The 14,767-nt window shown below is 35.6% G+C and overlaps 1 protein-coding gene across 6 annotated transcripts; it reads right to left on the bottom strand.

Annotated features, from left to right (window-relative positions):
* Positions 1-3,012: 3,012 nt before the first annotated feature.
* Positions 3,013-14,370, bottom strand: LOC119982755 (zinc finger CCCH domain-containing protein 19-like). 6 transcript variants are annotated; one of them, XM_038826292.1, is made up of 13 exons: positions 14,261-14,370; positions 13,667-13,804; positions 12,778-12,857; positions 11,959-12,146; positions 9,943-10,837; positions 9,757-9,869; positions 9,010-9,069; positions 7,478-7,528; positions 6,791-6,861; positions 6,214-6,464; positions 4,859-4,975; positions 3,990-4,080; positions 3,013-3,886 (listed from the first exon to the last, which is right to left on the bottom strand). In XM_038826292.1, the coding sequence occupies exons 2-13, from the start codon at positions 13,762-13,764 to the stop codon at positions 3,358-3,360; spliced, it is 2,544 nt and encodes an 847-aa protein (XP_038682220.1). In that variant the 5' UTR covers positions 13,765-13,804; positions 14,261-14,370; the 3' UTR covers positions 3,013-3,357. The 6 variants fall into 6 exon arrangements, with proteins under 6 accessions (XP_038682220.1, XP_038682218.1, XP_038682217.1 ...); XM_038826290.1 differs by lacking the exon at positions 14,261-14,370 and adding an exon at positions 13,942-14,221 and having other exon boundaries at positions 3,013-3,880; XM_038826289.1 differs by lacking the exon at positions 14,261-14,370 and adding an exon at positions 13,942-14,220.
* Between the last annotated feature and the right edge of the window lie 397 nt (positions 14,371-14,767).

A 14,767-nucleotide genomic window follows, 5' to 3' on the forward strand; every position in this document is an offset into this window, starting at 1 on the left:
TAGTCAAACTGTCTATGTGTCACACAAAGTCAACTTTTTATGCTAATGTGGAGTGACATTTGTCATGTGGGATTTTTAAAAAAAAAAATATAATGACAAGGCAAAATTGACATTTCCCATTTGCTCCATTTTCGGTTTCTCCTTTCTATACTTCCCCTTTTACATTGAACTTCTGTTACTTTCCACCACCTCCACCCTGTCCTCCGACCTCAAACTCCTCCCCAATTGCAGAAATTTGCCAACCCACACCTCTAAAAGCACGAACTCCTTATCCTTTCTCCAATTGGATCCCGAATTACCATCCTCGAAGGATGATTTCGTGTTTCTCACAGTGAGCGAGTGTTAGAGTCCTAGTTGGGCGAACAGTTCACTACTTCCAAGGTTGCAGATCTTGGGAAGCCGTTGAAGGAGGCATAGATTGGGTGGTTCATATAATACATATAAGTGAAAATTGAACCGATTGGTTATGCTAAGTTAAAAAAAAAACCCGAAAATTTGGTCAGCTTTTTATTTATCAAGACAAACCGATCGAAATTATATATTTATAAATATTGAAAATATAAATCCTTTTTGGACATTAGTCTTTCAATCTTTCTTTGCTTCATTGGGTTATGGCTATTGGATGTCTATTAGGTGACACTATTTATGCCTTATGGCCATGGGCCAAATGACTATTTAATTTTTTACATATTTAGCTAGTATACTAAGTTAGCGTATCAAGCCTAAATGTTTGACCCAAAAATCGAAAAACCAACCATAATAATCGAAAATCATTAGGCGGTTTTCATGTCAAGATAAATGTGACCGTTGGTTATTGATTTTCTATATCTAAAAAAATAGAAATTTTGGCCTGGGTGTTCCAATGTAAAATAACCAACCAAACCGACCGATTCACACCCCTAGTATAAATGCTAGAGAACAACGAGCTTCTTCTGAACAACTTAGATTTGTTAGAAGAAGACTGCGAAAAGGCCAGGATCAAAATTGTTGCTTATAAATAGCGAACTGCTCGATACTACAACAAAAGGGTCCGAGAAAGAAGATTTAATGTTGGAGACACGATGTTTCGAAAAGCTGAAGCAGTTGAAAAATATCCAAGCAAACTCAGAGAAACATGGAAAGGTCCTTACCGAGTAATCAAAATATTACTTGATGGGAGTTATAAAATTGTAGACCTTTTAAATTGTAGACCCTGAGAAGCCGGGATAGATGAGATTATGAAATGCAGAGAACTCCGAAGATACGATATTTAGGATTTTTTTCTAGGAAAAATATTATCATAGTTCTTTTCCTTATAATTTAAAAGATAGTTTATGTTCAGTTTTATGTTCAGTTCTTAAACATTAATAAAAGGAAGTTTTCTGACAATGGTCAAAAGTTCAATCATTCAAGCTTATCCATTGTAACTGGGAAACCATTATGAGTTATAATGACCATTATTGTTTGGTTCAACCTTACAACTTGAAAAATATTATTGGTTACAAGGTCCGAACATAAACCTACCTCAAGTTACAAGGACCGAGCAAACATACATCTCGATTCAACCTTACAACTTAAAAAAAGGTTACAAGGTTCGAACTTAAACTTACCTCGGATATAGCCTTACAACTTGAACCAAGTTACAAGGACCGATCAAATTTATAACTCAGTTTTTCTTACAACTTAAAATTCAAGTTACAAGAATCAAAGTCCTACCACCGATCTTACAAGTTAGAAACAACTCTAATTGCAAGAACTGAGGAAACTATTCTTACAAGAGACAAAATCTCAAATAGGTAAAAAATCAAGTAATGATTAAGGACGAGAAAGAAATATGAGATAAAATTTATTACAAAAATAGATTGTACGAGAAACGACCAGAGAGATGAGAGTTATCAAAAACTAGATGAGGCATTTTCGAGTGGAGGCATTTGATGTTGGTGCTCCTCGGAGGTATTGGTAACAGGTAGAGCAACAATAGCCTCGATCGATCGAATCATGCATCCGGTACATCAAGAACCTCGATTGAGGGAGGGATTGGCATTCTCATCGTCCACATATTGTTAGCGTGAGTCAACCAAAGTTAATTTACTTGTGTTCCAAGAATGTTTTGGTATCTTTAGTTGATTTGTTTCCTACGGGAACTTCTCTTTGTAATAGTATTTATATCCTCCTTCTTATATCAACTTCAACATCATCATCAGACCCATCCTCGGGAAGAGCATTTCTCTCCGATGCTTCCATGTGAAAATATATCACATTGAGCTAAGAAGCCAACTGAAAATAAAACAAAAGCAAATTAGTCATCACCAAAGACAAAGTCAAATAAAAACCAAGGAATAATCAGTAGTAACCTCCATAAACCTTACGGACAGAAGCATGGTGAGCTTAAACCGAGAAGCCTAAGTAAAATCCTCATCAGAACAAAGTGGTGGATGGTAGGAGGTGTGAAATGAACCACAATTTCTTAATCTATTAAAACATCCATTATCAGTGTATATTAGTCCTTAATGAGTTCACCATCTTTCCATTAACAGGCTCATCAATTGCTTAGGAAGGCTATGAAGTTTCACATGCAGCACGTACCTTAGAGTGCCCATGGTACTCTCTACTCAAAATATCCCAAGCTTGTTTTGCACAAATAGCACCATAAATACGTGGGAAGATGACCTCCGCTACAGTGGTTTGAATGACGAGCAAAGCTGTGTTCTCCTTCACCCTATTCTCATCAACAACAGCGATTTTGGAGGACCCCTCCTTTTCGGTAGACGCAGCCACATCCTCATATCCCGTGAGACAAACAGGGCAACCCATCTTAATGACCTCCCAGAGCCCTTCGGACTCGAAATAAGTGCAAAATAGAGTAGACTAGTTATCATACTACTTACCCGTGAAGATGGGAAGCCTACTGGTTATTAGTTTAACTAATTGTAATACACCACAAACCCTAGACACACAACTTGAGGGACTACTTTTTGATAAAACTGCAATACAAAGAGCCATTTTAATAAGAAGACATTAAGACATAATAAATTAGGAGAAAACAGCATCAACTTTAACCTAAAAAGCTCTGGAGGAACCGAGCGCATTGTACAATTAAATGGGGGATAAAAGGTATTCCGTGGGGATATAACATAACTATATTTCTCCGGTTTAGGTGCTGTGAAATCCATCTACCATATATAGTTTCACTTAATTTACATTTTATAGCTCACTGACCACAATAACAAAGTCATAATTCCTTGAATAAGCTGCTAATGTATCTATTCTGCTGCTTTCTTTACTTTCACTTGGTTCTCAACTGTCTTTAAGTCGCAATCAAAAAGCATTGAAGTTCTTCACAAGAAACTGACAGTAAGAAAGGCTTGAAAAAGTTCCCTACTTTCGAATTGCATCACCAAGTAAAACAGCCTCTTCCTGGCTCTGATCAGTTTTCCAAACCTTATGCTTTAGTGTATAACGGCTAGTATCATTCCATTGTTTGAGCACTGACATTGGATAAGGACCTATTTTCGTACCAAGTGGTGTCAAACAGAACCATTTAGAGCATTCCGGGTCCTCAGCTGCCAGTTCTCCATCATCGCTCAACTCGATTAGCTCAACTGTTGATGCATTCTCCGTCTTCATGTTCTTCTCTTCAGCATCTACTGTGTGACTTTGGATGATGCCTTGGCCTTGAGGGGAAAGATTCAGAGACTGTTTTGGTAATGTTTTGGTAGGTGATGCCGCACGGTAGTTCTTTTTAATTTCTTGTCCAGATTGACACTTGTCCAATTGAAGAACAGGTGCTTGAGGGGCAACATCGCAAGACTCTGAAGGCAGATCTTCAGAAAAGGATCCGTCAGGTTTGAGTTTCCTTCTTCTTGGGTACGTCTTCCCCAAGCCTTTTTCTTTACTTGATCTATGGCTACAAGAAAAATATGGATACACATCAAAGGAAGATATCAATGAAAACAGAATCTAGAATGAAACAAGGACACAACATTTCCAAAATTGTGAACCATTCACACCTGCTGAAATCCATTGCTGGAACTGCATGGAGTTGGACCTTCTGTTCTCTTAGACCTGCAATGCACTGATGATTTGCCTCTTGTGGAGTCCCTGCATTATTAGCAAATAGCAATAGGTTTGACTCTTCAAAAGGTGTTGCTTCTCCTTAGAATATAAGTCTACACATACCCAAGAGTTACATATTAGTGTTCTTCTATCACATCATGCATCTAGCATAATATCATATTATCATGTAGGTAGTGAATATAATCTCTCTTTAGTATTGGATCAATTCAAACAAATATTTATGCAATATGAATGTTTTGCACCTTCTAGACCTGAATTCAATGTCCTACATACAAGTTTTGCATATAATACCGCGCATGCAAGTCTGTTACCTCCTTCTAGCTGATGTTCATTGACGCTATTACATACATCAATTGACATGAACAAACTTCCTAAATCCTAAATCGTAGAAAAGAAAAATCTAAGAATTACTACTAACAAGTTAACCTTATGATGGGTTTAACGTTCAATCCAACCAAGGAACCAGATATATAACACCAGGCATTGACATCAATATGTGCATAATCACAGTGCAACATGCACATGAATGTATTCAACTGCACAAACATACCAGATATTTGTCCACGAGATCATTGGGCATCACCCTCTTGGTCATTGTAACGGAAATTCAAACCATGTGCACCTTCATCCATTGGTCTGGATGATTTGTGAACATGATTCCTTTTAGTTTTCACAGAAAAATAAATTTTTTTTTGTTTGTTGATAGTGAAAGGCACTAGCATTCATAAGGACCTTGACTCTTGCGGTAAACCAACTGCATACAGCATATAAATTCCGGCAGTACTTCACACTAGATTCAAACCTTTTGTGTTGTTTGCAGGAGACTCTTCATTGCCAATCTCTCTATTTTCATTAGCTTTACAAGGAGAATTTGATCCAATATCTGGAACGAAATCTTTAGGACGAATGTGTCCACCTCCTGCAGAAATATGTACTAGTCAGAACAATCACGCAAGATGTTCATTTTTCTTTTCAGTTAACCACATTACACACCAGGAATTGGTAATTGCCTCAAGCCACAATGTCATGTTCTACTTCAGTTGAAAAATAATATCAATGAGGAGAAGATTTTTCGCCTTTTAGACTTATGCCTTTCTTTCCACTTCATTCTTAGAATTTAGGTCTGAGAGGTTCTATTTAAACAGCAAAACAGTATTTCATATAAAATTTTCCAAATACAAGAAAATACGAAGTCCCACATAAATTTAAGTTATAATACACAATCATGAACTTGATTTTCCGCCTATGGAATAAGCACACGGTATCTAACAGGAATAAGCACACAGTATCTAACAGGCCATCTCGAATACACTGCAACAAAATTCCAGAGTGTATTTATTTCTTATCTTGAATAACTTCAGAATTATTAAAAACATCACACACAATTCTAAAATTCCAAGCCATGTCTTCTTTAATTGAGTCATTCTTTTATTTTTTTATTTATGATTTCATTATTAATGCTAGTGATGACAACAAATAGTAGGTATTGTTCCATAGGGAACTACACCCAAAACAAACTTATTTTACAACCACTCGATTTCAGCACATAAGAAATATCTAATAGTTGTGTGCAAGGAACACGGAACAATGCATATCTGTAAATTCTATGACGGTCCAGAGTCATCATTTCACTATCAAGTGAAGCAATAGAAACTACCAAAGTAACATTTTTGAATGAAAATGATTTTCATTGCAAGGCGCCAAGGGATGCCACCCATAAAACTAGAAAAAGGTTTGGACATAAGAAGATAGCCAGATTACAATCAACCTAGGTGCTTCTAGCAATGATAACAAAACCAGAAATTGTCAAGGACCCAATCAACTGTAAAAACATCAAAGAGCTCTAGGCCTAGTGGTTAGCCTGCCACATAGGAATTGAGCCAGGATCTCTCATGCTAATAATAATGATAATAAGAAAACCATAACTAACCAAAAAAATAAAATTACATCAATATGCCAGAATCGGAAAGGTCCAAAGAGAAACAGGAACTACTCAATATTGTCAAAATTCAGAGTTGTCACATACAGTGTTCATATCTATTATCCTATTGCTTAACACAAGATAGGGACAAATTTAACCTATAGAAACAAACAATTTACAAACATATCATATGCAAAAGAAAAAGATGTTCATATAAGACTAGAAGCTAAGAAAACCTGGGGCACCTGTCTCGCCTTTGGGCCAGTATGAATCATTTCCTTTCAAATCATTGCTGCTGGTTTTATAAGCCAATTGGACAGCCGATTTCAGTGAATCACCATACTCATACTCATCTTTTCTTTGAGAATCCTCATGAACAGGTTCAAGATCTTCAATTTCTGCAATTATTACTGGAACCTCACTTAGCAACCGCGATTGTTCTGCTGGTGTTTTAAGTACCATCTGTCTATCCATATACTCATAGAGAGTACACAGAAATGCAGGTTAAGGATTGCATTACCTTTAAGGAACAAACTAGCACTAATTATCATACTCATGGAATTCAGTGTGTAAACATATGCTTAACAATACAAATGTTACATCTTAACAGATTGCTATTTCGGACACTAGATGGTCTGGGTTCCAAATAACATTTAAGATTGTGAAAAAAGTTCCGTTCCTTTCTTTGGCCACCAAAAGAGCTTGAACTGCTTCTTTGGCATTGTAATCGAAGCTACAGTCTCTACAGACTATAAATAATGACCAAAAATGAAAGACAATAATTTGTAAGGAGACTATAGCACCAAAGGATATTCTCTTCTCAGTCCCTTCTCATTTGCCCGATCAATGCGCTTTTGCAGTAGAGTGAGCTCTCTCTTAATTGACTTCCATGAAATTTGGTTTTCAAGTCAATCCAATGTAGAAATATCAGAAGGGGTAAAAATAATTAAAGACTTTGACTGTAGAAATGTTTTCAGGTCCTAAAACAAGGAAACCAATGCAAAGACTTCTAAAGAATGCAATTGAGAACAAAAGTTGTTTGGGAATATCCTCAGATTAATACAATGTCATGGCCAGATTTTTTTTCTAGAAGAATTTCGCACAACAGGTTATCAGAATACTGGAGTAATATAAATTGCAGTGAAATTAAAATTTTACCTAAAAGGGTATCAAAACAATGGCTTTGTTTCGAAGAGTGGGAATACATATAACCTTGAACTATGCAGTGTTGTTTGCTCAAGTCCTTGAGTTGAGTTTTAACCTTAGACTTCAGTCAATAAAATTCTGGGCAGCGAATCAACGTAGATACATAAAAGTTATCGGTGATCAATTTCTTCAGCAACATTCTTTTTTTCATTTTTTGTTAGTAACTTTTTTTCTTAGTTAGCAACTCCATATTGATGTTTGTTTCATGCTTTGAAATCTATCTGTCAGACTTCTAGAGTGAACCTCTAAACTAATTAACTGAAACCCTTACAATGTTCAATCAGGGATACTTACATGTTTCGTAATATCCTCATGTAGACTTCTGGCTTTCTTTTCAAGCTCCGCCTGCCAATTCAGTAGCCCAGCTAATCGTTAGGCAAAAAAAAATTTCTTTCATGATTTTCCTCCACTACTGTTAATTTAATTGAGGAAATACCACTCTTTTGCAATCCATACTGCAACATGAAATATCACCACAGCAGATGGAAACTATCCAAATCCCAACCCCCCTAGTGAGAATGGAACCCTAAACCTCAAGGTCCTGGGCAGACAACCTAACCAACCAGGCTACCTCCCATTCTCATGAAATATCACATATGGTATTACCAGATACATATGTGTGAGTTAAAAAAGGAACGAAAGGATTGTCAAAAGAGGCTACAACTGCTCTCTTTTCGGAAAAGAAAAAGCAATTACAATTGGATTCTCAAAAAGAGTGGAATTTTTATCCTTGCCACCAGGTAAAACTCCCTATGTTTTTGGTATATTGGAAATATTCATTTGAATCAAATTCCATACTTCGGTCAAGCAGACAATTTTTGTTCCTGGGTTAGCAATCACTTGGAGTTGGAGCCTTTTTCAGTAAAATATACAATTCAAAAAAAAAACAAAACAAAACAAAAATAGGACGAAAGAATTGGATGATTACTAGTGCACTCATTTGGACACACCCTAATCCAAATAATTTCAATTTAACACGAAAAATATGTATAAGGATTAAAATATATCATTAGAACTTACTTTTGCTGAGACAAAAGTAAATTAGTCCAGTAGGAATAGTATCTTTTATAAAGTTGCCGGAAATTATCCCTTTTTCAAAGTAGTGTATGTTTCTCCTCTAATGCATGATACTTCAACTGTTGCTAAAGAGGGTCATTTCTTGGTTTGGTTCTTCCTATAACACATAATCTAGGGCTAGACACAGTCAATACTGTATTCTTATTATATCTTGCATTTACAGGCTTATCTTCTCGGCTGATCAACTGTCAATATCTTCAAAACAAAACATCAATATCTTGATTGTCAGTCGTTAAAATATATATAAATGATGTCAAATGCCCCAACTCAACAAGTTAACTTATTGGGTTGAATAGTAAAGTAACTAATCTTAACATGTTATCGTAGCATAAGATTTTGAGTTCAAACCTTAGCTTCAGCAATTTACCCATTTGTTGTTGCCCCAAGTGTGGGCCTTTGTGTGTGTTATTCATTTCCCCAAGTGTGGGCCTTGTGTGAGAGTAGCTCTAGTGTTGAGCCACGTTTGTTTTGTGCGTGTTGTGCCGTCGGATTGTCCAGTGCACACATGAAGGAGAGTGTTAGAATATATATAAATGATATGAAATGCCCCAACCCAACAAGTTAACTTATTGAGTCGAATTGGGAAAGTAACTAATCTTTAATTAGTTAAATGGCACTGTACCAAATGCTTAATTTTCTGAAACTTTCAAGAGAAAATAAGTATAATACTAATCAATAAAGCACAAGTGCATTTTTGAACTGTCCAAAGGTCCTTAAAAAAAAATTGCTTGAGCAGGAACAAGACTTACAACAGTTGGCCTCCTAATCAGCCCATTTTTGAGTCTCTGACACAATTCCTCACATTCTTCCTACAAAAAAAACCATAGCAATGCAGGAAAATAGATTTTCAGCAATAAGATCTAAGCAAAAATAGAGAGTAGAATGTACTGAACAAGGGATGATAAAATAAAGGGAGTCTCTAGGTTTTGACAACCACTGAAATTCAATATTATTGAACAATAATAGCTACTTACAAGAAATCTTATTTCTATCAAAACTTCCCTTATAAAAAAAATACTTACTTGCGTACTAAAGATTCTGATCAACTACCGACTTTCACAATGACTAGAAAACAATAAGACTGTAGGCATTTTACTGGAAAATACAAGAAATTTTATTGCTCACTTTTATACCTTCGGCAAATATTGGTATCTCTAAATTGGGAAACACATTATTTAACAGGGAAAGTTTCAAAAATATCATGTGAAGATACAGAGAGCATATTCTCCTTCAAAAATCATAGCTTATGGATCAAGTAACTATTTGGCAGAATCTGACATCTATAAACTCCAGACAATTGAATACAAGAGAACTTACAGTGACCAGCATAACCAACATAATGATTAATGATTCTGCAAACTAATATAATTACCACTGATTTATAGAAGAAAAAAGTTTGAATCATTGTATCTTTATTTTTTTTTTATTTGTGTGCTCATATAACTGTAACTTAAAAAAAAGCAGGAAAAGGAACTGAAGCTTGCAATGTTATTTACCTCAGTAAAATCATCATCAGACAATGTGCAGATGGGTATATCTTTCGGCATAATCGAAACTTGCAGGAGAATATCTGCATTTACTTCACCATCTCTCACAGTTCTCTTTATGCCTGCAATTAAGCAATTAGTAATTTTAGCAATTAAGATAGAAATTGTACATATATAGCCATCACTGACAATTACCTGTCACTTGTAAGAGCTGATGAGAGTTTTTCTGTAAATAGTCATTGGGATCGGATTTGACTCTCACTAGACTCCCCGACACTTTCACATCAAATGTTTGGGGTTGTGTTAACAGCTCCTCCACTAAACTCCTCCTCAAGTACACAAGCTTGAAATTTTCTACGACCATAGAGGCAAAGCAGCTTCGTTGCACATTCTGAACTACTTCCTTCCTCAGATTGTGAAATTTCGTATTTGACTTTGAACAGTGTCTATTACTGACAATTAAGAGATTTTCAACCTTGTCTTTTGAATTGCATTCAAAGTTATAATCCGATTCCTCCATGTTCTCAGCAAAATGGGCATTTAGTAGGTTATATATGCCTTTTCTACTCATTGATTTCCTTCCTAGAAGAGTATGCAGCTTTGCATCACAGATAACTTTATTCTTTTTTTGAGGGTCAAAAAGATTGTTCCTTTTGCAGTACTCAGACACAATACTAGTGACATCATATTGTGATAATACCTCGGAAGTGTCTCTACCCAAGGAAGCAAGGAATTCAAAAAGCTGTTTTGATCCCCATCCAACAAACTCTTTTTTCTTTGACTTAACCTTTCTTTCCATGCATGACTTACCCTTAGGTCCCTTCCTTTTGTGGTCTTGCTTCTGTTTGTCCATATCACTAGATTCATCATAATCAGATATAATATTTTCATCTTCAAAGTCACTAAAATCCTCTTTACCTTCATAAGCTTCATTTAATTCTGTGCCAAGGATGCAGTTTTTGCCCCTATTAAGTAGGTTATATGCAGAGTGTACATGTTCCTTAGTCAAACCTTCTTCAACCTTAACTATATCCCAGTAACTCTTGAATAAGAACTCATATGTGTCTTTATCATTGAAGTCTATCTTTTTCTGTAGGTCAGCAATCAGGCAGCATGAAATCAAAAATGGGAAATAATATGACAAAATCAAAGCCCCACATATTCGGGGAACCAAAAAGACAAAACAAAAAGGAAAAAACTCGATTAGATAAGCAGGAACAAGACTAAGAACATTGTTGATACATATGGTGAGAATACAAAATCAAACTTTTCTATTTTGGCTAGCCAACTAAGTAATATATCAAATCTCCATTAGAATTTCACATATATATAATATATATGTGCATGTGTGTCTATATATATATATATATATATACATAGAGAGAGAGAGAGAGAGAGAGAGAGAGCATCTGAGTTTAAAACAAGCACCATTCTGCAGTAATGTGTGGTCAGGCTGGGTATAGTTACTATCAAAAAGAACCTCCACAATATTGTAAAGTCTTAATCATACATGGAAAGAAGAATAACATCCCAAGAAAAAGAAAATTGGAAGGAAAGCAGAAGGGTATTAAGAAAAATGCAGGGAACAAACAACTCCTCCCAACCCACCACCCAAATGAGAATAACAGGGAATAAAAAAAGCAAAAAGAACAAAAGAACCCAACATTATTAAAGGATTTAACAAAATGTAGCAAAATCCTCACCCATTGACCGTTTCACAAACGATTAATGTATTTTTTGAAATAACAATTTTTATTCTTGCCTTATAAGCTAGTCTTTATATTTACACCTTTTATCTCAAGCATTAAACAATACTCAATTAAGACCATAGGGAATATAGCGGGAGGGTATAAGCTAAGGGATTTTCCTTTTTTCTCATTGCTTGGGAAAGTAATAGCTAGAAATACCCAAACATGCCAAGATATTTATATGGTAACAACCACAAAGTAAAAGAAAATTTTACAAAGCAACCTTGATTTTAGTTCTATTAAACATTCAAATTAATACTAGGAGACGCAAGAAGAAATTATCTCCAGTGAATGAAATTTGATTTCAGTGCTTCCATTAAAATAGTTTGTATGAGTTTCTGCGCAAAACTTATTCAGTACCGTAGATAGTCCCGGTGTATTTCATTGTTCATACCAAGAAAGGCAATAGGTCAGAGAACTATCACACTGGAAACATTATTAAAGATTCAGAAATAATCCATACCCCATCAAAGTCAACATCCTTCTTGTCTTCAATAAGCAAAGCCAGCGTCAGACAGTAATTGCAGAATCCTCCTTTTCCTCTAGCTAGTGCGAATTCACCAGTCCACAGACAGTGGCCACATACAGCTGATGGACAACAGAGGCAGTGGAATTTCGCTGTTCTACGGCAAACGTAGCAAAAATGCCGATCTGACAAGCATATAGTCATCTCAAAAGCCAGTCAATAAAACTGTAAAGAAGAGGTGGAAGCATGAAATTTAGTTGAGAAAAGGAAAAGCCAAGGTGATAGAACATTTTACAGTTTTAAGTTGATCAGGTTTTTTGTGGCAATTATAGTACTCATAGTCAAGCTAAGAATGATGGAAAGTTTACCTTTCGTTGCAGTGAATCCAATACTAGGTTTAAACCATTAACACTTCTAAAAGGAAAAAATATGATAAGTAGAGTGAAAAGAGTTTGTATCTAAGATTCTTTATTTAAGGAAAACTAGAGTGAAAAGAGAATCCGAAATCTCACTTATGCATGTCCGACAAGCCAAATAATTAGTTTAAATATTTTAACACATCCTTTGGAGGCATATGTGACTCATCCTCTCCATCAGATGCCACTTCCAAGTAGAATGTGTAACAACTAAACACATACATTAACTTCAGAATAACTGTGACGCAAGAAGCCTCCTGCAGAGCATCAGGTGATTTTGCCAGTTACTTATGAGACAAATTTCGTTGACTGCACAAAGTGCACTGAGATGTTTCTTGCAAACATATTTTGGCATACACTTCAGGATGTGATATTTTGAAGATCGTTATTACCAACTTACCACACAGCCAGCGCCCTTCAGCCTCCAAGAACGAACTGTCTCTTTCCACACATGGTGGATGATATGCCTTCAGACAATCCCTATGGCATTTTAAATTGTTATAACACACAGCGTCAACTGCTTAAGAATGTTTAAACATAAATTTTACGCAGGAAAAAAAATCCACCAACCACCCATTCATAACTCGTAGCTCCATCTAAAATTGTCAAAACAAAAAAAAGAATGGCATGGCTTTGTTAACTAAGACAACTAACAGTAAGAGACTAATCTCTATCAAAAAAATAAAAAATTAAGGAGCCCATTTTTCTTTAAATGGAAAAAAGAACTCCAGTAGATAAGTCATAAGACCAACCAATGAGTTTAGACGAGAAATATAAAACACATATGTTGAGTTGCCTCTTATTAACATTCTTATTAAGTGTGTAAGAATGCTAACTTGTCAATTAGTGCCTTATACACGATTTAGCTCTGCAACTATCATTCGCACTCAATTATTCACGGTACTTGTGTTATAGCTAGTGGAGATAGGGTTGAAGTTGAGTTTGTTTCTTGAAAAATGATGAATGACCTGAGAAAAGTATAAACTATAACCCAAAGGCAAAGCCAATCTTCACCATATTCACTTTGATGATGCAGCATTCAAGATAACCATGAAATCCTCATACAGCATGTCATCTGCATTGCAAATGCTACACAAGCATAGACATAAACAGCAGAACCCGTAAATTGGGAAAAGGGATTTCAATACTGGCTTTGAAGGCTTCAAAACTAAATCAAATAGATTTCAAAGATGGTAAGCTTAGAGATGTTATTTTTCATTCCCTGAATGCTAGGAGGGACATGAGTTTCTCACACATAGATAGTTAATTAGAATATAGAAATAACTCACTTGTAGTCACAGATCCTGAGTTCTCCCCCATCTTTGCAGATGAAACACCAATCCTCTGCAATCTCCTCCTTCTTTAACTTCTTCCTCGTCTTACCCATCTTCAAAAAGAAAAGTCCCTTGATCTTTGCCACCCAACCTCTTAATTTTTCAAATGTTCAACCAACCACATCAAAATCAGAAAGAAATACTAACCAATTTGAGAAAACGAAAGATAGCAACACAAAGCTCATTTACACTTCCAACTAAATTGTAGTTTAAATATAAATGCCCCTTACATGCATATATACACATGCATATACATCTTGACAATCAAGCACCCAAAAGGCACAATGCGGCAATAGTTTTACATATTAAAAGAAATGAAACTTGCTCTCCGCAAAACCAACCATCGGTGTCTCCATAGGAGAAAAGAACAAAAATCCACTTGAGGAAAATGAAAAAAAAAAAAATCATAGCTTCGGTAAAAAGAAAGACTAAAACGCAGTGCGGGTGTGTCTCTAGAGACCCATTAGGTTTCTACAGAACTGATAGTTGTGCTTTCAAATATGAGAAATGAACAGAAATCTAGTTGAGAAAAATGAGAAAAGAACGTACCTTTTGCAAAGTCAATAACTACAGGTTTTCTGGCTTTTCTCTAGAGACCTATTAGAGGTTTCACTGCAAGAACATAGCCAAAGGTGGTGCCTTGGATTCTTAAAATGAGAACTAATTATCTTTTATTTTTAAAAAGGTCATTTGCCCAAAATTTTAGGTAAGAGAATTTGAGGCAAAAGACACTCTCTCAACAAAAATGACCGATCACATTCCACTAATAACATGAGAACTACTTCAAATGGATATTTCAAACACTGAAAATTACAAATCACGAACACCAAACTGCGTCGAACTATGCCGAATTACACTGGGATATATTTGAACAGACTAAACAAACAACCACAAACAATAATTCTTGATGTCGCTCAAAAATAGCTCCAGTTCTGAGAATGTCATGAGGGTTAAGACCAAGGGTGGGATGATAATCTACAAACCGAGACCTAAACAAACCACGTTTATTGATTTTATATATAAGTATTGATCTAATTCATATATTACAACAAAATA

This window comes from Tripterygium wilfordii, chromosome 17, assembly GCF_013401445.1.
Source record: "Tripterygium wilfordii isolate XIE 37 chromosome 17, ASM1340144v1, whole genome shotgun sequence".
NCBI lineage: Eukaryota > Viridiplantae > Streptophyta > Magnoliopsida > Celastrales > Celastraceae > Tripterygium > Tripterygium wilfordii.